The sequence below is a fragment of the Eriocheir sinensis genome, chromosome 31 (assembly GCF_024679095.1).
Source record: "Eriocheir sinensis breed Jianghai 21 chromosome 31, ASM2467909v1, whole genome shotgun sequence".
Classification (NCBI taxonomy): domain Eukaryota; kingdom Metazoa; phylum Arthropoda; class Malacostraca; order Decapoda; family Varunidae; genus Eriocheir; species Eriocheir sinensis.
This window is the reverse complement of record NC_066539.1, coordinates 10,153,741-10,175,370: the sequence shown is the minus strand read 5'-3', so window position 1 is coordinate 10,175,370 and position 21,630 is coordinate 10,153,741. Positions and strand designations below refer to the sequence as shown.

Genomic DNA, 21,630 nt, shown 5'->3' with positions numbered 1-21,630 from the left:
AATTGAGTGTCTAACAATGCCGACCTATGAGACACCTACTGTCCAACTTTTTTTTTAAATTTAATTTTATTTTATTTTATTTGGGTCATCAGAATCTTTCTTGTTTCTATATATGGATCTTGTACATGCTAGAAACACACATGAAAAGCTATATTGTTCACCATAGCTTGATTGGTGCCTTCGCATTATAATTGTTGTAGTAATTAATGGATAGCTTTTCCTTCGCTTGCGTAGGCTGGGCAGTGTACTACAAAGGTCATATTCTTAATTAAACGCTTCGTGTTCCCACTACGACTATTTTCAAAAGTCACAGTGAAGATTAACCGGGTTTTCATGGAAGTTTAATTTCAGCCGGGTTTTTTTTTTAACCGGGTTTTCATGGAAGTTATAACCGGGTTTTTATGAGGCGTGTTTTTTTCCGTTCAAGATGCAAAAGTCGGGTAAAACTATCACTGGGATCACAAAGCAGTCCATGAAAACCCCAGCAACTTCCATGATCTTTGAAACAGGCGAGCTAGCTGAGGCGGGGATGTATAGGCCTATTTGTTCTGGGTGCAGTCCCTTGTGTCTGACCCCCTAAATCTCACCACAGGTATATGAGTTATTTTTATTATAACATTTGTCCCCTACCATTGTACATGTTTATTTCCATGATGCTACGTATACGGACATATCAATAGTTGTACAATCACGCTATGCATTGCCTGGGGGTTGGGATGGCATGTTCCTCCCTCCTCCTTTGTTGTGTACTTTTACAGCAATAAACCATCAATCAGTGTGTTTAAGAATACGGGGTAAAGTGCTATACGTCTTCCTTGTGCTGGGTCTGAGAGATTTACGCAGTTACTCTTCCATAATTATCCATTTTCTCTGTGTAGTGGTGGTGCCATCTTGCGTGCTGAGGGTGCTCCTTGCCTCAGTTGTTTTGATGTGCCTGTGGTGGGAGGGAAGCACAGCAGCAGCCTGTCCTCACCTCGCACCTGGGACCTCAAGGACACGCTCCCCTTAGTGACCACCACCCGGGGCGCCGCTGGACCGCCCCCTGCCGCACCTCGCCTGCCTGGGGCCCCACAGAGCTGCTTGTGACCTCGCCTCAACACAGCTTTCACAGTGCAGTCGTGAGGGGTTGGAGTGTTTGTTTAGGGTGGGTTTGTGTGTGTTTGCATTACCTGGCTCACCTCTACCTGGGACGGTGGGCAGGTACTGAGCCACACCTGAGCCACAAACCTACTGAGCCACACACTTACTGAGCGACACCTGAGCCACACACTTACTGAGACACACCTGAGCCACACACCTGCTGAGCCACACACTTACTGAGACACACACCTTTTGAGCCACACACCTACTGAGACACACACCTGCTGAGTCACACACATACTGAGCCACATACCTACTGAGCCACACACCTGCTGAGTCACACACATACTGAGCCACTCACCTACTGAGCCACACACCTGCTGAGTCACATATACTGAGCCACATACCTACTGAGCCACACATCTGCTGAGTCACACACATACTGAGCCACATACCTACTGAGCCACACACCTGCTGAGCCACACACCTACTGAGTCACACACCTACTGAGCCACGTATCTGTTGAGCCACACACCTACTGAGTCACACACGTACTGAGCCACATACCTACTGAGCCACATACCTGCTGAGCCACACACCTACTGAGCCACACACCTACTGAGCCACACACCTGCTGAACCACACACCTACTGAGCCACACACCTGCTGAGCATTCGAGCCCAGAAGAGATCCCGTGAAAGACTTGAAAGGAAGAAAAGAACTCGGCAACGAAAGAGAAGTAAAAAGTGTAATTGTGGGAAAAAAGGGCAGAAAAAAGAAAAGTCCAAAGCAAGCTAAAGTGAAGAAAACAAAGGAAAAGAAAATAGAGCAGCAAAGTCAGTGGAAGCAAAGTGAACAGAAAAACAGAGCCCAGGGCAGGGTGAAGTATATAAGTGTACGCAGGGAAGTACTTAGAGTGTGTAGTGAAATATCTTATCGGTAAGTGTAAAGAAGTACCAAGGAGGACCTAGGAAGCAATACAAAGTGGAACAGCTCAAAAGAAGAACAAGAAGAAGCCTGTTAGTCACGGGGGAAGCAAGAACAGAAGTAAAGTCGGCGATTTTCCCATTCATGTGCAACATCTACACCTTAATGGCAGCAGTGTGTGTATCCCTCCAGTGGTTTAAGAATCTTCAAAACAAGTGCCAGCTGAAAGTGGAGACATTTTATTAACCTGCCAGTCAGTCAGTCAGTCAGGCAGCTACTCAGCCAGTCTTCTTTTCCCTCCCCTTCCTCGCCCTCGCCCCCAGAGTGGCCAAAGTGTCTCCCCACTCCAATGTGTCTCATAGCAACAGCAATTCGGGTGATGAGATGAGCATGATGTCTGATGGCGGGGGGCAGGGAGGAGGCAGTGAGTCCAGCAAACCATATGACTACCTGCTGAAGTTCCTGCTGGTGGGGGATAGTGATGTTGGCAAGCATGAGATCCTCCAGCCCCTTGAGGATGGCTCAACAGAGTCCCCCTTCTGTGTGGGGAGTGGTGAGTTGTCTCTGTGCTCAGTTCTCTTGCATGCAGGGAAATTAACCCCTTCACTCCGGCGATGCCGACGTCGGTGTCCAACGGCGTCACTATGGAAAGGGTTAGTCCTCTTCTAAACCTCTTAATCCTCTTCTAAACCTATTAAGAGGAAATGGAAGAGGAATTTAGAGGAGGATTGAGAGGTTTAGAAGAGGATTAATCTTGTTCCATTTCCTCTTGACCCTCTCCATTCTGTGACATCGACATCTGCGTCATGGATGGAAAAGGTTAAAACCAATAGGTCAGAGAGGGAAGGGTGTTTCATTGCAGTGAACATAATAGCTAAATATTATCTTCAAGACTTCCTTGCCTTACTATGTTCCAGTGTCCTTGTCATAAATGAAACCTTAGAATTAGAGTTACTCTTAACTCGGAGCAGGGCCTGAAACCTCATCAACAGTAAACGGTACAATATACAACCAAGTAGGACACCAATATGAATGAATAAAGTTATGAGCTGAAAAAGTGGGTACTACTTCAGAATTTCACTCATTTCACTTTAGTGGCTGTCACTATATTTGTTTTGATGGATTTCAAGTGCTTGTCATCACTTATAACAGTTTCTGTTACAAATTGTTTCTGAGAAGTGAACAACCAGCTGAGTAGCCTTAAGTTACTTTTTAGTGTTGATAGGTTACTATCCGTAAGGGTAACTTGGAGCTCTATTAGTTTAACCGGATTTCTGAAATGTTGTACTTGTGTAAAACATGCTCACAGATGATGTTCTGGAAGAGGTCTAGGCCTGTGGCTCCAGCTCCAAAGCCTGGTAGTTTTCATAATGTTGGCTGTGTGTGGTGGCTGTGTGCTCTATAGTTTTTTATATATATATATATATATATATATATATATATATATATATATATATATATATATATATATATATATATATATATATATATATATATATATATATATATATATATATATATATATATATATATATATATATATATATATATATAGTTGGGACTTCCTGTAGCTCAGTTTTGTATTTTTTTTTTTTTTTTAAATATTTGATGGCGTACTCTCCCTTTAAATGAGTTGAGAGAGAGAGAGAGAGAGAGAGAGAGAGAGAGAGAGAGAGAGAGAGAGAGAGAGAGAGAGAGAGAGATTTACATAGAAAATCAGGCCACACATACCCTATGGTCCAGACTAGGTCTTGATCTTGATCTTGATTTATAATGTGCAGGGCACCCATTCAGGTGATCTGTCCTTAAACCTAGGGGAATTTATATTGATCAGATGGTACCAGATATTTGCATTTCTACCGTACTTTAGTAAATATTAAGTTCAAGGAAGTTTCAGTCGAGCTTATTTTTAAAGGAGTCAGTTGTGTTGCACTGGACCACTGAAGGTGGAAGCTTATTCCATTCTTACGCTACAATGTTGGTGACGAAACATTTGGTGCAGTCTGAATTTACTTGTGTACATTTAAGTTTTGTGCCATTATTTCTCGTTTGCAAAGTGTCATCGATTATAAACAATTTAGATTTTTCCACATTCGTAAAGCCATGGTAAATAATTTAAAACATTTGATCAGCTTTCCTTGGAGGCGACGTTTCTCAAAAGAGAACATGCAAAGAGTTGAGAGACTTTTGTCATAAGTTTTGTTGTGGAAGAAAGAGATAATTTTTGTTGCCTGACGTTGAACACCCTCTAATTTAGCAATATCCTTTGCATGGTGGGGAGACCAAAACTGAACTGCATATTCCAAGTGGGGTCTGAGTAAACTATTATAAAGCAGGATTATTGCATCTTTATTTTTTAATAAAAAGTTTCTCTTAACCCGTTAGCTGCAACGAGCCTACATTGCGGCTTTAATGGCGCCTCAACTGCCTTCATCTAATGAGTATAATCACATCATAAATATGCAACTCTTCCGGCAAAAAATATTTTTAAGGCTGCATAAAACTTATATTAATATGTTGATATATGTTTTAACTCCTTTTTGTCTGGTAAATTTAAGTTAAGGGCCAGTAATTCGCATAGAAAGGACTCTTGTCCACTCGTATTCTGCAGCTAGAGGGTTAATGAAGCTCAGCATTCTGTTCTCTTTATATGCTGCATCAATGGATTGCTGTGAGAATTTGAGGTTTGACGGGATTTTGACACCCAGGTCCTTGATGCATTGAACGCTTTTGAGTTTAATGCCACGCATTTCGTAATTGAACCGCTTATTTCTTGTTCCAATTTGAAGAACCTGGCACTTTGGGGCACTATGGGGAGGCGGTGGCTGAGTGGTTAGCCACAAGTTGGAATTTTTCAATCACTGCCAAGTGGCCTAAGACTACCCACACTCTATCCAGAAGACCACCTATCAACCTGAACTCTAGATTCTCTCTCTAAAAGAGAGGGTTGGTGATGAGCTCTGCGGGGTACTGTGAGCCAAGCAAGATTGTACCATTATAAACACTTGCTGGGGTCAAACATCAGACTGCACCGAGAAAGCCTACTGGTACCATAGGTGAAAATGTAAAAAAATAAATAAATAAATTAAAAATCTGTACACTAAGTTAACCCCTTGACTGTGGATTTCCTACAAGAAGACATCACCAAGCTACAGGAATGGAACAAAAAGTGGCTGCTACAATAATGAAGAAAAATGTAAAGTCATGCACCTTGGGAGGGGATATCTAGCATAGCAATATCACATGGGAAACACTCCACTATTCACCACAGAGGCAGAAAAGGACCTGGGTATATATGTTACCAGGCTGCCAGTGAAAGCCAAATTCATGCCAGTTGCAGTGGACGTGTTAAAGGGCATCACCTATCTATTAGACCAAGCTGAAATCTTATGCAAATCTTCTTGGAGTTTTTGTCTGTCTTCATAAGTGAGAATCAAGTTACCAATCTTTGTGTCATCTGTAAATTTACTAGTGAGATTATTGAATCTAACAAGGACATCGTTAACATAAATAATGAACAGCACTGGGCCAAGAACCAAGCCCTGAGGGACACCACTAGTGACAGGCACTCACTCTAAGTTAAATACGTCGATCACCACTCTTTGCTGTCTGTTGCTCAGTCAATTCACGATCTATTGGTGTACTTGACTGTCAATACCTATTTGCTATAATTTATAAAACAATTTATGGTATGGAGCTTTATCAAACGCTTCCTGAAGATCAAGATATATTGCGTCCAGTGGTTTGGTTACGTCATAAACGGAGAAAAGGTCATAAAAGGTCAGTAGGTTTGATACAGAAGCCATGTTGTGAATTTTTAATTAATGAGTGGCTGCCAAGGTAACTCACAATTTTGTCTTTAATTATTCTCTTGAGTAGCTTATCTACTAATGAAGTTAGACTAATGGGCCTGTAATTACCCAGTATTTTTTTGTCTTCTTTCTTTAAAATTGATGTTATGTTAGCCTTTTTCCAATCTGAAGGGACAATGCCTTGTCGCAAGAACATATTGAATACGGTTGTGAGAGAGGAGAGTATTTCGTTTTTGTTTCTTTAAGTACTGGTAATATATGAATATGATATACTGTACATTGTCTGGTCCTGGGCTATTATTTGTTTTAAGGGATTGGAGAGCATTTAGGACTTCATCAGTAGTTATTATAAAAGTTAGGCAATGCATGAATGAGATTTACGTTGGTACTATTGTTGTCGCTGGTGTTGGTGGTTGTGGCGGTAAGATTGCTAGTGTAGGCTATATTAAATACTGTGGAAAAATAATTGTTTAACAAGTTCGCAACATGTTGGAGAGAGAGAGTTTTAAATCTTTTTGTCATTGCAGGCCATAAGACCACGACAATCCTGCTGGATGGCAAGAGAGTTAAGCTGCAGCTGTGGGACACTTCAGGTCAAGGTCGGTTTTGCACCATCATTCGGTCATATTCCCGGGGAGCGCAGGGAATACTGCTGGTGTATGACATCACCAACAAGTGGTCCTTTGAGGGCCTTGATCGATGGATGAAGGAGATACAAGAGGTTCAAAGAGTTTCAAGTTTATGTGTTATTGTTGATTTGTTGATTATAATAACTTTCTTTTTAATGAAAAATATATTTTCCAAATCAACATTTTAATTTTAGCTTGGTTGTAATAAATGTATAGAATTATATCATTGCAGTGATAGTGTGTTGTTAGAAGCTGTATTAATTCAACTTGCATTGATTAGGAATAATTCAAGTCAAAGCATTGTCACTTGTAACTGTTAGCCCTTGTCAAATTGATGATGTAGAGCCGATCTTTATTGAATAAATACTTATTCAATTCTTACTTTAGACATTTGATAAAAAGCAACCCATAGTAAGGGGAAACTTTTCTTCATTTTATTTTTATCAAATAAACTTAGAATACCTTTAAAAAGAACTTGAGGCTTAATTCAGAGTGATTATGAGACAGTCCCAAAGCATAACTTTGAAATCTCACCCTTTTCTTTATTGTTGTGTTTGCAGCATGCACCTGGTGTTCCCAAAGTTCTCATAGGCAACAGACTCCACCTGGCATTCAAGCGGCAGGTGAGCCAGAGCCAGGCGGAGCAGTATGCTGCCAAGAACCACGTCAATCTCTTTGAAGTGAGTCCACTGTGTGACTTCAACATTGTGGAGAGCTTCACCGAATTGTCCAGATTAGCGCTGAAGCGCAATGGCATGGAGAGACTCTGGAGAGCAAACAAAGGTGAGCACGCTCTGTCAAGCTATAATTAAAGAATGGTGGTAGGTGTTATGAAATATATATATATATATATATATATATATATATATATATATATATATATATATATATATATATATATATATATATATATATATATATATATATATATATATATATATATATATATATATATATATATATATATATATATATATATATATATATATATATATATGATCCCTGAGTGGATCTGAGATTTATGGATATATATTTCATTGGATTTTGTTGTATATGTGGGTGGGGCATGGATGTATGTTGTCATTATGAATGGGTAAAGTAATATACAGATTTAAGGTTTCTTTTCATGGTTTTATGTGCCTCTGTGGTGTAGCGAATAACATCCCTAGCTATAAATCCATGGGTCCAGGTTTGATCTCAGTCTGGAGTGTCGATGCTCAGTCCATTCATCTGTTCATCCTCCTTTTTGGGCTGGTTGATAAATGGGTAGCTACCTAGGAAAATATGGGAAAGGAAACTGTGGTAACTGAGACGTTACACTGGTGCTGTGTCCTGGGATGATTGGTTCGTACCTTTCACAGGCTCAAGGGTTGAGGTGATGGAGATGAGCACAAATGAAATTATGCCTAGTTATAGCATATGCCTACAACGTTACCTATTTTTTCCACCATTTTCCTTGCACAGCATAATGACTTTTGGTTATGCAGATGTATGGTATGAACTTGCAATTGTTAAATATGTCATAGTGTAGTGTTGTTCATCTTGTTTCAGGGCATGACTTCATTCTCTAGATTGTTCAAATGTTATGGCACATAAATTCACAGCTCCTCTTCATGTCATCATACAAAATATCTTTTAAGGTTAACATTATTCTACACTCAGTGTTTCTCTTTATGCTTTCTGCCGCAATTTAATTTTCTTTCGTGTTTCAGTGCTGACGCTACAGGAGCTGTGCAGCCGTGCCATTGTGGCTTCTACCACTGTCTATGGCATTGAACACCTTCCACTTCCTCAGCCCATAAAGTCCCACCTTAAAAGCTACACCATCCACAACCACACCACTCGACTGCGTCAGGTTTGTTGTTGTGTCTCAGAACTTGAAACTAAGGTAGCTTACACTGGATTAGGTGTACCAAGTCATATTAAAATTTACTTTTACATTTATACCTACATTTATATTTACTGCCACAAATTATTATTAGTTTGAATATACACTAGTATTATGTATGTTTTCTAAGCATACGGTGAAACCAAGTAGAACCGTGGTGTGCATATCAAAATACAATAAATATATGGAGGTAAGTGTTATAACAAGTCGCAAGAACTCTGCCAGAACATTGAACATTTTTTATTTCTCATCTTTGTTATGGGTTGAGTATGAGAGTTTTGCCATACTATAGTACTTTCAGAAGTATGGTGTACCTAAAATTTTGTGGATTAGTTTAAAATGTCACTCATACCAGCCTAGTTTTTTTTTTTTTTTTTTTTTTTTTTTTTCCTATTAAGAGGGTAAAATTTTGATAATTTTTCTTATCTTTGTAGGGAATTCCAGTCACAGACAAACATAAAAAGAAGCACTTAATGATACCAGGAGACACCACCACTTCCTGTGTCAGTACTTCAACGTGCACCATATGCTAGTCATGTCCGCCACCCATGAGTCGCCATCACCTGCCGCCATCACCCAATGACGTCACAACACCCACACCACACATTCCCAAGACTGGGAATTCATCATTCAAGAAATTCTATTTATATTTTATCAAGTAAGTCCTGTGCATGGTATATGATTTTTAAAATGGAAAGATGTGTTGGGAGACTGAGTATGTGTGTGTGTGTGTGTGTGTGTGTGTGTGTGTATTTACCTAGTTGTGAATTACAGGAAAAGAGCTGCACTAGATTCGTACTGTGTGTGTGTGTGTAAATCGGTAAACGGTAATTCACCACAGCCTGATCATGGACTTGTTATCGCCAGCAAGTACCCTCCCAGTTAAAGCAAGGCTTATTATAGTTGATCTCTTGGTACTCCAGGGACCTTCACACACACCACACCCCATTCCCCTTGCTCAAGGGGGAACAGTGACTATTCCTTCCCAACAGAAAAATCCTGGCCTGAGCCGGGCTCAAACCTCTGCCTGCCAGGCTTCTCAACCTGGCAGCGCAGAGCTTTAACAACTGAACTATTAGATCAGTCTGTGTGTGTGTGTGTGTGTGTGTGTATTTCACCATGGCCTGATCACAATTTGGACCCGCAATCACCAGCAAGTGCCCTCCCGATTAGAGCAAGGCTCATTAGTCGATCTCTGGGTACTGCCAGGACCTCACACACCACACACCACATCCCCCTTGCTCAAGGGGGGACAGTAACCACTCCTAGCCAGCGGAAAAAAGCCCAGCCTGAGAGTGGCTCAAACCTCTGCCTGCCATGTCACGAAGCTTTCCAGTGCAGCGCTTTAACCGACTGAGCTATCAGAGTGGTGTGTGTGTGTGTGTGTGTGTGTAAGAAAGCTTGTATGTCTGCATTTGCTTGGAAAGATAATTTTAGGGTTTGTCTTTCTTGCTTGCATGCATGGAAATGGGAGAGAACAAATGATAAGGTGAAGTGGAAGAAGTTTGTAGAAGTGAATCTCTGAAATGAGGTTGATCTAATCTTTTAATTCAGAAGCTTTTGTTTGGTTTCAGACATTAGAAAAATTGTAAGACATGGGATTCCAGCAATATTTTTACTCCTTAATTTTATGTAATTTAGAAGTAAACAGTAAGAGTTGTATATTAAAATTTTTCCTTTGAAGATTATTAGTTTATGAAGTAAACTTATATGACTTCAGGGTAGACAAGAATATTACTTTTGAGGCCAGGCAAGTATACTGGTGTTTTTAGTTTCTTTAGAAGTTCTATATATGTCTCTGATGCTTTGCTCCCTTGTGTGAACTTCCCTCCAGGGGCTGGCCATGGCAGAAGTGTCTCCATCTCCCTGTTCTGGCACTCCCTCTCAGCACATTCATACCTGCTACTTCCAACTCTCTCACTCCAATACTCACTCACCCTATTGATCCACTTCACAGGTGGTCTTCCCCTGATACCCCCTCTCTCAGTCCTTCCCACGTACACTCTTCACGAATTCATTCTCCCACATTCTCATCACGTGTCCAAACCATCTCAATGCACCACACTTCACCCACTCCACCACTCCACACTCCACTCCTTTTGCTGTTGCACCCATACCAAACCCCTCATACACGCTTTCATTACTTTCTCCATCTCATCCTGACACACCACATGCACCTCTTATATAACTCATTTCCACTGCACGTATTCTTGATTGCTGTGCTGCATTCCATGTCCACATCTCTGATGCATATGACAGAGTTAGCAGGTTAATACTATTTATTCCTTATTCCCCTCTTTACCTCCATGCTCACACTTCTTCCTTTCATAACTCTCCATTGCACCCACCACCACCTGTCTGCCCTTCACTGTTCTTTTTCCCTCACCTCACCTTCCATACTGCCATGCTTATATAAAAGTCCCTAAATATTTAAACTCAGTCACCTCCTCCATTCTCTCCTCCCTTAACCTTATCCTACACTTCGTTGTGCCCTCTGCTCTAACTCTGTACAGCTTTGCAAAATCAATGACCTGTTCTCTCGCCCTCTCAAATACCATAACCTTACTCTTTCCAGAATTCACTCTCAGCTTTCTCTTACACACCCTGTTAAACTCATCCACTATCCTCTGCAGCATCCCCTCATTCCCTGCCAACAACACTATTATCTGCAAACAGGCCTGCAACCAGTGACTTCGTACCTCTCACTTTCAGCCTTGGACCAAGCTCCCCCACTCTGGCTTTCATTTCTCTCATACAACCATCCATGTGCACATTAAAAAGCCATGGTGACATCACACACCCCTGTCTCACACTCACACCAACACCAAAACTCTCACTCAACTCACCCTTCACGCGTACAGAGGCACTCGCATCCTTGTAGAAGGAACAGATCCCCTCCAGCAAATGCCCTCCCACACCATATATCCTTAGAACATCCCACAACCCCTTCCTGTCAACCCTGTCATATGCCTTTTCCAGGTCCATGAATACATCAAACATCCTTCTCTTTATGTATTTCTCAACTAACATTCTGAGTGCAAATATTTGGTCTGCACAACCCCTCCCTTTCCTAAAACCCCCTTGTTCATCGCCTACATTCTTCTGTTATTTTCTTCATCCTCTCATTTAAAACCCTTCCATACACCTTTCCTGACACACTGAGTAGACTTATTCCCCTGTAACTATTACAATCACCTCTGCTCCCTTTCCCTTTGTACAACGGCACAACAATAGCCTTTCTCCAGTCTTCTGGCACCTCACCCTGTTCCCATGCTAGGTTACATATCCATAATATCCATTTCACAACTACACCTACTCCATACTTCAACATTTCTGCTGTTATGCCATCGGCTCCAGGGGCCTTTCCTACTTTTAAATTCTTCATTGCCTCCTCTATCTCACCTCTCTCCACCCTCCCCTGTGGATCTGGCCATCCTGCATTGATCTTTATTCCCACACTAGTCACTTCTGCTCTCCCTCCCAAACTCTCATCCATTACAGTTTCAAAGTGTTGCTTCCCTACCTCCCTTATCTCCTCATTCTCTCTCACAAGCGCCCCATCTTTCCTCTTCATGCTTCAAATGTCATTCTTTTCTCCGCCCATTTTTTTGTTCTGGTATTTTGCTGAATTTTTTTTTTACCAAAATCTTCATCCACTCTCTCTTTACTTTCCCTCACCAGCCTCTTTACCAATATCTTGCTCTCCCTGTACTTTCTCTCCCATCTCCCTCTCACCTCCTCCATCACATATCTCTGTAACATTTTCTTGTAGTTCCTTCTTTTCTCCCCAACTGCCTCTTTTATCTCATCCGTCCACCATGCACTCCTTTCTTCCTTTCCCACACGACCTATACCTGACTACTTTCTCAGTTGCCCTGACCACTAAACTCTTAAAAACCTCATAAACCTCATTCACTCTTTCACTCTGTTCTATCCCTGCTCTTGCTCTTCCAAGTATTTCCTCCACTTTCCTCATATACATCTCCCTGTGGCCACTGTCATGCAATTTCTCACTTGCTAGTTCCTTTCTACCCTTTTCCTTCCCATTTCCTCTGAATTCCCATTTCTCCTTCATCCTAATTTTGGACATGATCAGATCCACCATAGATTCCTCTCACAACCTTTGCATCCACTACATCCTATTGCAACCTCTTATCAACAGCTATATAATCTATTATACTCCTCATATCACCCCTTGCCCACATACATCTGTGGATTAGTTTGTGCTGGAAAAAGGTGTTTGCCAAGAACAGACCCCTCTCAGCACAAACATTCACAAGGTATTGTCCATTCTCATTCACTCCATCCACACCCCATTTCCCAACCACACCACCAATCTCCCTGTTTCCAACTTTTGCATGCATATCTCCTAACACAAGAATTCTTCTTTCACTTTCAAAGTTTTTTAAACACTGTCCCAAGTCCTCCCAAAATCTCTTCATCTCACTCATGCCTTTCCTTCCCTTATCATTCACTGGCACATATACACATACCCATGCATACCTTACTATCCCTATCTTCCCCGTCATCCACACTATCCTCGAACCACACCACCCGTGCCCATCCACTCCCGCCCACACTTGTAGGGAGGCCAATAACGCACAGTTACACAAGTTACACTATATAATATTTTTAAAGAATCACCTAATGGTAGCATGGGTTTATAACATTATTTTTGTACTTTCAGATACTGGTGCTACATATCCAAAATAAAACCAGGAGTAAATTTGGTTCCATGGCATGTGTGAACTTTCATTCACAGATGTATGTCGTAAATTTTATAAAGGGGAATCTGTTTGTGGAGATACTGTTGTGCAGTATTACTTCTCATGATATTTCTAAACCTGCTAAGGGACTGAGCTGAAAGGGTATTCAGTAAGTGGTATCTATGGACAGTTCTTGTGTATAGTGTATAAACTCATATTGATTGTGAAATACTTTCTACACGTGATGGTGTGCTGATCAGCACTGAGCAGAGTGGGGAAAGCCTCAGGGTGGTGTGAAGCTCTAACATACTGCATATATAAAACTGGATATTTCAGTTTGTGCTCTTGTTATATACCAATGATCATGTCAACACTAGGGGGGGAACATACTAGTTGATGTGGCTAAACATTGATGGGTAATTAATTTTAATTATTTATTGTATTTAAGACTTAATGTAGAGTCTTACTTGGGGTTGTAAAATATGTAATGTAATATTTGGTATATTGTGCAGCACTAGTTATAAACCAGATAGATCTTTATACATATAGATATCAGCTTGTAATTATTTAAGGTGTATAAAGCAAAGAGAGGTTGGGAAAAGGCTCAGCACTGATGCTGCCTAGATTTTCATCTGTACCTTATTTAACCATTTTCTTGAAATTCAAGGGATATATGATTTGGGCGCAGTATGAATTGTAGTAGCAATTTTTGATATTTCAGTTTAAGTTTCCACTTAACTAAACAAAGAATATATTTAACAACTTTAAAATTATCAACACGATTGTTTCATCATTCATGCATCACTTCAGGTACTTGCCAATACAGGCAGATCACACCTCTTCAAGAAGCTGGCCATTTTGTCCAATAATATATCTACCAATTTTAAAGTATAAAAAAATGATGTCTTTCACATAAGATTAAGGCTCTTTTTACAATTTATAAATGATAATGCCTTTGTTTGACTTAATATTGAGATTACTTTTCAAATGTCAGACAGCTTGCTTTATTTCTCAACTTTTGTTTCACACAGAGCAGAATCATCATCTCCACTTAAAGCTTAACTTGTTAACTTGTTATATGCCTGAAAATATGAGTTGAAGCAATTATAGGTATTTTGTGTGGTTCCTTCAGGAATACAGATTTTACATTGTATATAGGATTTCTCTAAATTTTAATACAGTATGTATGTACACATGGGTGCTGATGAAAGTTGAGTTATGAGCAAGGTTATAAGGTTGTAAAAATGAGATTGAAACAAGTTGATCATTGCAGTGCTTATCTTGGTTAGCATTTTCATATGTATTATAACAGAAAAATAGTTTTGGCACTGTTATGTCTGGGAATGTCACATGTTGATATCCTGAAGTTAGTAATACATAGTACAATAAACCCAACATTAAAAGTCATACATTGTTAAGGAGTTGCAGTCTGAGCAATAATGTGATGTAAATATGTATATTTGCTAACAATATCTACCTTCAGTAACTGTAACACACACACACACACACACACACACATGCACACACACACACACACACACACACATATACAAATACAAATATCCACCAGGGCAAAGCAGGCCTAAAAGAAGGCAATGCTGGGATCATTGGGTCATGACTTGCATCAGGCCAACCACATTTTTTAGTTCCCTACCAGAATCCTTATAAATTAGGTAAATTACATAAGGTGAAGTTTCTTCACAGAAAAATAGAATTTGTTCTAGAAGCTTATGTATTCACTACTTATTATTAATGAATACATAGTTCAGTCATGCAACGTTGTCTTAAAACAAATCACATGTCACTCAAAAGTGGGATTTTTAATTAATTTCTTTCCTTTGTGATTGCTAATTTTTAGTGAAATGGATTAATAGAGTTGACGAGTATTAGAGAGTTGGCAGGCGAGGGATTGAATGTGCCAAGAATGGAATGTGGAATGGAAAACTGGAGACACTTCTGCCATGGCCACCCCCTTAAGGGAGGTTCCCACGAGGGAGTGGGCACTTGAGATATAGATAGATGGGTAGCTTGGTAATATTTTGCCTATATGTAGCTGTTGTGTAAAAGAAAAAGAGCAACCTCATGAACTCAAATTTGTTAAAAGATTTCAATTACAGTTGTGGTTCGTGGTGCAAGTTCTGAATCATTGCTCCTTGCACTGTACTTAATACTTGCTTCAGTGAATTTTAGGTTGATGAGATTGAAAAAAGTAGATGAAAACATTGCCTTGGTGCCTAAAATGAAAAAAAAAGTGCAGTAATATGCAGGGAACACTACATCAGTTGTTTAACCTTAGGTCTTTGCATTTACTTCTAGTAGACCAAATGTATATGTGTATTTTCTGGTTTTCTCCTTGGATAAAAATCTGATGTTTTCAAAAGTAATGAGTTATAGTTATCATATAATTTATAGACTTGATTCTAAGCATTTGGGTATCTGCAAAGTAATTGATTAATCCAAAATACAAGAATAATTCTTTAATTTATATTAATCTTAGCTTTCAGCCAAAGATTTGTGGTAGACCATCATCAAATACCTTCTTGTAAGAAATTTTATTTCATTCCTTAGCAACAGTAACGAAACAGTGGATTATCATTCACTAGGAATACAACCTACTCGGGAACTCAGGCTTTTGCTTTGAGGAAATCATTTGCAGTGTTTAAATCCTCAGTAATTCAGGGTTTCTTCAAATTTGCATTGTTCTTGTTTAAAATATTATCTATAAACTGAAAGTGTTCTTCATCAGGCTGGCAAGTCCTCACTCTAAATGTCTTCATTGCATTTGATTGGTATTAACTTTCTTTGTTAGAGATTTACTTCAGTTTACATTACTGATTCATCCTATTCCTCATCCTTTCCTTCATCATCATATTAATTTTATTTTCTTAGGTAAGCAAAATGGCTGGAAATTAGTTTACATCGTAGTAACTATATGTACCTGAAGGAATCTTTCTGAAGCCATTCATATGTGCATAACCCTGTTGCTGCTGCCTTGAAGACAGAGGGGTTGTAATGTAGAGTGGTAATGGTAGCATTGTCTGTTGTCTGAAATGAAGCCACTTCCGTAGGTGCCACACTATTATCTCAGATTTACAGTTATTTACAGAGGACTAGCTCTTGTGGAGGCTCTTATAACAGAAAACTGATAGAATATCTAAATTACTATGGGGAGTCATAAGAGGTTGAGACCATTTAAAAAAAAGTATTCCTTACAAAAATTGTTGGAGGAGGCCTGTTCTTCAACATGACACTCCTGTGGCTAGGAATTATGTTGTATATAGTCAAATCTTATGATACACAGTGGAATACATAGACATTCATACTTCATCTTGAATAAAAATGGCATATGAAGACTCCGAAAATTTGGCTTCAGGTTGATGCTTCTGTGGATTGCTGGTTAGAGTGCCCGGCCATGACTCAGCAGACCCAGTTTGATTCCTGGCATGGGCAATTGGCACGCAGCTTACCCAGCTGTTTATCCTCCCTTTCATGGTGGTCACTAAATGGGTACCTGGGGACACCTGGGGAAGATAATCTGTGGCAATCCCAGATTTCACATGTGTCCCAGGGTAATTGGTTCTTACTTACCACAGGCTCAAAGGGCCATTGGTTTGGAGATGAGCACCGCAGCCACGTGCAGCTATTGTGTATGCACCCATCTTTACCTTCATACCTTGTATATGAAAGTTCTTGGCGAGAGAGATGGAGTTCTCGGCCAACTTAACTTGACAGTGCCTCCTTGGTTTCTTTGTCTTACGATCATTTAATCCCCTTGTAAAAATAATCTGCGAGCACTGGATCTGAAAATGTACCAAAAATGTGGTTTGGGACTGAGTGTTAGGCCGTCATCATCATCATCATTGTTGTCATTGCCACCTTCAACATTATCCACACTCCCTTTCCTGCAGCAGCAAGGTGGGGTATTTAGATACTTAATATTTAAAACAACTGAATGCTTTTGGTTGGAAGTTTCATGAACTCATTACAAAAATATGTGATGGCTGTATTTCTAGTGAATGATTGTGGTAGAACTTATATTATTCACACATGGGGCAGACTGTGCTTTAGGAGGTGTATGATTAGTCTGACAAAAGACTTGTAGGAAGGTTTTGAAGTAAATATAGTCATGCAGAACAATATAAAAGGATGAGTAATAAAGTTTTCACAGAGTTGTGCCCATTGAGCAGAACTAAATTTCCTAAACACTATTTAGTATCAAAGAATGTGATGTTCCTCAACAGCTAATATTCCCCTGACCTAACAATGCCAAGGTGGCGTGGGTGTATTCTGTGAGGTGTGGATAATGGAAGCTCTCCACTATAAAATGACAAAGCTAATTAGTTTTCAGAACTTGTTAAGTTTGTTGTTCACATATTGATGCAAATATCCTTTGTCATGTTTTGTTGTTGCATTTCAGGATTCATGTAAGGCTTATGAAATGGTCTAGGTATAAGCAGAATGAAATGTTTAACTATTATGTACACTTCAAATACATATATTTTTAGCCTTTGTCTGTAATCAACAAGTGCAATACTGAGGCACTTCGTCCAATTTATAGTTTTCAACAGTCATCTTAGGTATGCACTAATCTTGTATCATATCTGAAATGTTCATTGCCTTAAGCAGGCATGGGTAGGAATGACAGTAACAATGTAGGGTGTCCAGTTCTGCAATATAAATACTGCAAGAAATAGAGGAGGCTCTGAATCCAAGTCACTAAGCACTTGAAGATGACCATTGTCTACTCTGGTAATGTACAAACCAATGCCTTCAACTCTCTAGGGTAGGGACGTGTATTGCTGTGATGTTTAATCTTTTTAATTTGCTATTATTGTTAGTTCTTTTACAAAGTGTTTCTTGTAAAAAGTTTTGTTAAGTATGAATAGTTATCAAGGGCTGTTTCCTGAGCTTGGATAAATATGATACTGAAAATATAATTTTTAAATTAAACTTTACTTCTCAATCTATTTTAAATAAATTTGCAATATTTTATGATACTCATGTTAGATTTATAGTGTTGAATAGGTGACATCTTGTTTCAGCTGTAGTCTGTACAATTAAATTGATTTATTAGATATGATAGATTTTTGTAAGCTTTCATGCAATAAGTAGATAAGCATTTTTAGGTATGGAAAAGCCCTCATTAAGGTATGTTTAAGCATACTTAATTAAGTGACAGTATACGAGACTCAGCTACAGTTATAATTAATGTAAACATAGCCAAGGCCAATAAAGTGTTTTTTTTTTAAAGTTTTCAGTATATATAAACACCCATCCGTAATATAGATTGAAGATACACATTTTTGTATCCCCTACACAATGCAAGCAGCAGCATGGAAGGAATGAGGGTGGGAAATGAGGAGCCTCTCACTTGACTATTCCTCCCATCATCTGCAACTCTCCACCTTTTCTGCAGAAGGGTGGGGAAGGACAAATGTCATGTTACCATTTTGATGAGTGTTCTGGAGAAAAATAGATGGAGGACCCAAGCCTTAACTTTGGCCCCTGTAATGTAGAGGCAGTGTCCCATTTTGTTCATGTGGCATACAGTAAAGAGAAGAGTCGAAAAGGGTTTCCTCCTGAATGGCTTTGCCCAGAAACCTTGCCAGAATCATGATGACCTGATTTGAGTCAGTTCAACTAAAGTGTGTTAGTAATGTAACTCATGATGGACAGTGGTGACATGATAATCCAACATAATCCATTCTTAGTTTGATTGAATCATCAAAAAGGTTGATTATCCACTATTCAACTCTAGCAACATATAAGTAGCCCAAAAACTAAAGGCACATTTTTACAGTGCTAGCTTGAGCCTGATTCAGACCAGCTTTCTGATATGTTAATACAGTAGTGTCAAACATTGTCTGGATTGAAGTGCAAACCACAGTGAACTTCTCTAACCGGGCTAGTGTAAACCTGTTACTCTAATGTAGACAAGATGTTTAGTAAGGGGTTAATATTTCCTTCAGGATGGTAGTAGAAAAAACATTAGCAAAAGGAAAAAAAATTATATGTTGCCTTCATGGATTTAGAAAAAGCTTATGACCTAGTCGATTGGCTGGCATTGTGGGACGTTTTAAAGATATATTGTGTGGGAGGAAAACTGCTTAATGCAATAGTCTTTTTATGAGGATGCATCCGCAGGTGTCAAAATTAGTGGAGAAATAAGTATTTTGAGATAAAAGCGGGCTTGAGGTAGGGGTGTGTCATGTCACCATGGTTGTTCAATATTTATATGGATGGTGTTATGAGAGAAATGAAGGGTAAAGTTGGGGTAGTTGGAGTGAAAATGTATGCTGAGGGAAGGAAGTGGGTGCTGAATTCAATCTTATTTGCTGATGACACAGTGCTCATTGCAGAAAATGAAAGTGACACAAAATTTGATCATTGTTTTCAATAGTTTATATAAAAGGAGAAAGCTGAAAGTAAATGTCAACAAAAGTAAAGTGATGGTTTGTGAGTGGAGTAGAAGTGAAGTTGTGGATTTTGTATGCCCATATAGAGTGGGAATTGAATGTGAAAAAGAATGCAAAATAATTCTGAATGGTGAAGAAATGGAGGAGGTTAATGAGTTTAAGTACCTAGGATCAGTTATGCGTAAGCATGGTGGTACAGAAGGAGAGACAAGAGAAAGGGCATTGCAAGGAAGAACGGTGGTAGGGTCTTTGGGACGTATCATGAATGGCAGAAGTGTGAGCATGGAGGTAAAGAGGGATCTGAGAAATACAGTAATAGTACCAACCCTCACATATGCAAGTGAAACATGGGCCTGGAATTGGAGTCAGAGGTCTAGAGTGCAGGCAGTGGAAATGAGTTATTTGAGGAGTGCTTGTGGTGTGAGTAGAATGGATGGAATGAGTAATGAAAGTGTGTATGAGTGTTTTGGAATGTGTCACGTGGGTGAAGGGAAGAAGTGTGGAGTGGTGGAAGAAGTGAAGCGACAGACTTTAAAGTGTTTTGGCAACATGGAGTGAATGGAGGAGAGTAAGATGACCAGGAGGGTGTATGTGAATGAGATAGAGGGAGGGAATGTTAGAGGACGACCTCCAGTGAAATGGAGAGATATGGCGCAGGAGTATATCAGGGAGAGGGGTGAAAGTTCCTTGAGAAACTTTGAGCAGGCAGGGTCTGGTCTGGATAGAGAGAGATGGAAACTTCTGCCATGGCCATCCCTTGGTGGGAGCTCCTAGGAGCAAGCGTCAAAGATGAATGAATGAATGAATTAATAAATATTCCTTCTCTTCACACTAACAACACCAACAGTTGAGAGAATCTGCACATGCAGGGTGTTCTTGAACCTGAGGAATGGTGAGTTTCCAGCAAGTATGTTGAGAATCTTCGGTTTCTTTTAGATTTTTTTTATTTTGTGTATCTGGAGTAGCTTTTATTATGCAAACCTGCATGTGAGTGTGTAGGCGGGGGGGGGTAAGGGCTCCGTGGTGTAGTGGTTAGCACGCCTAGATACGAATCCGGGGGCCAGGGTTCGATCACGCCTTGGGCAGTTGGCGCGCAAGTCACCTAGTTGTTCATCCTCCCATTCCGTCGATACTCGATAATAGATGCATGGGGAAATCCGGGAAAAATGAACTGTTGTAACCTAGATGTCACAGTGGCCCTGTGTCTCGGAGCATTTAGCAATAATTTAATGGTTCGGCACTCCTTGCAGGAGGTTCAGTGTAAAGTCTGGGGAAATGACGTTTTCGGGGGGGAATCTGGGGAAATTTGTTTATTGATTGATTGATAGTTTATTGTTGCAAGTAAAACAACAAAGGAGAAGGGAGGAGCATACCCATAGGTGGGCACGATAACAGAAAACCTTATTCCCGATACCCGATAACTGATAATGGAAAACCTTATCGGTGATAACCGATATTTGTTAACTGGAGACACAAATATAGGCGATACCCGATACCCGATACCCGATATAAATCCGCAATTCCGATACCAGCTAGCGATAAGTCCGATAGGCGAAAACGATACTATATTGATATTTCAAATAAAAAACATAGATGAATTCAAATTTTCATTATCTATATTTTTGAAAACTTACAAAACCTGAAAACCACACGTTGACACGTACATATAGACGGTAATACTAGAAACGCCTGAACCGGTGTTGTGTTATTTGGCGTTCCCACCGTCAAAAGCTGGAGCTTTTGTTGACAAACACTGGTCTCTCATGAACTGGCCCATCACTACTTATTCAGTTATTCTTACTGATCACCATTAACACTTTAACAGTCACTTCAGAAATGAAGCACTGAAGCACTGGGAACCGGAACACTGGCACTCACTCCGTCACTTCAGACGCAGCTGAGAGGCCACGCGCCACGCCGCCATGTGGTAACAAGCCGCTGGTCTCTGTTTGCGCTCTTTACAACGGGATCACAAATTTCAGGCGGTGAATAATAATTTTTGGGGCAAAGTTAAAATATTTTTCTCTCTGATATAGTGGTTTTTGAGTCTAACAAAAAAAAAAATAACCTATAGTGTTTTAATGTGATCTAAGCATGAAATCTCTTCACCGAAGATATTTCATACCCCGAAGTTTTTTTCATACAACACCGGGCGCCCGGGCCACGCATGCG

General features: G+C 39.8%; 1 protein-coding gene across 2 annotated transcripts in view; it reads left to right on the top strand.

Moving 5' to 3' along the window:
• The first annotated feature begins 1,496 nt into the window (after positions 1–1,496).
• LOC127005901 (ras-related protein Rab-40C-like) overlaps positions 1,497–21,630 on the top strand; it is a 52,119-nt gene continuing 31,985 nt past the window's right edge. Inside the window, exons 1-6 of one of the 2 annotated variants that reach the window (XM_050875255.1) lie at positions 1,497–2,560; positions 6,347–6,540; positions 7,009–7,231; positions 8,161–8,303; positions 8,771–8,994; positions 13,024–17,336. In XM_050875255.1, the coding sequence (XP_050731212.1) occupies positions 2,392–2,560; positions 6,347–6,540; positions 7,009–7,231; positions 8,161–8,303; positions 8,771–8,869 (828 nt within the window). In that variant the 5' untranslated portion in view covers positions 1,497–2,391 and the 3' untranslated portion in view covers positions 8,870–8,994; positions 13,024–17,336. Of the gene's footprint in view, positions 2,561–6,346; positions 6,541–7,008; positions 7,232–8,160; positions 8,304–8,770; positions 8,995–13,023; positions 18,293–21,630 lie in introns of those variants that run through there. The other variant, XM_050875254.1, reaches the window with a different exon arrangement.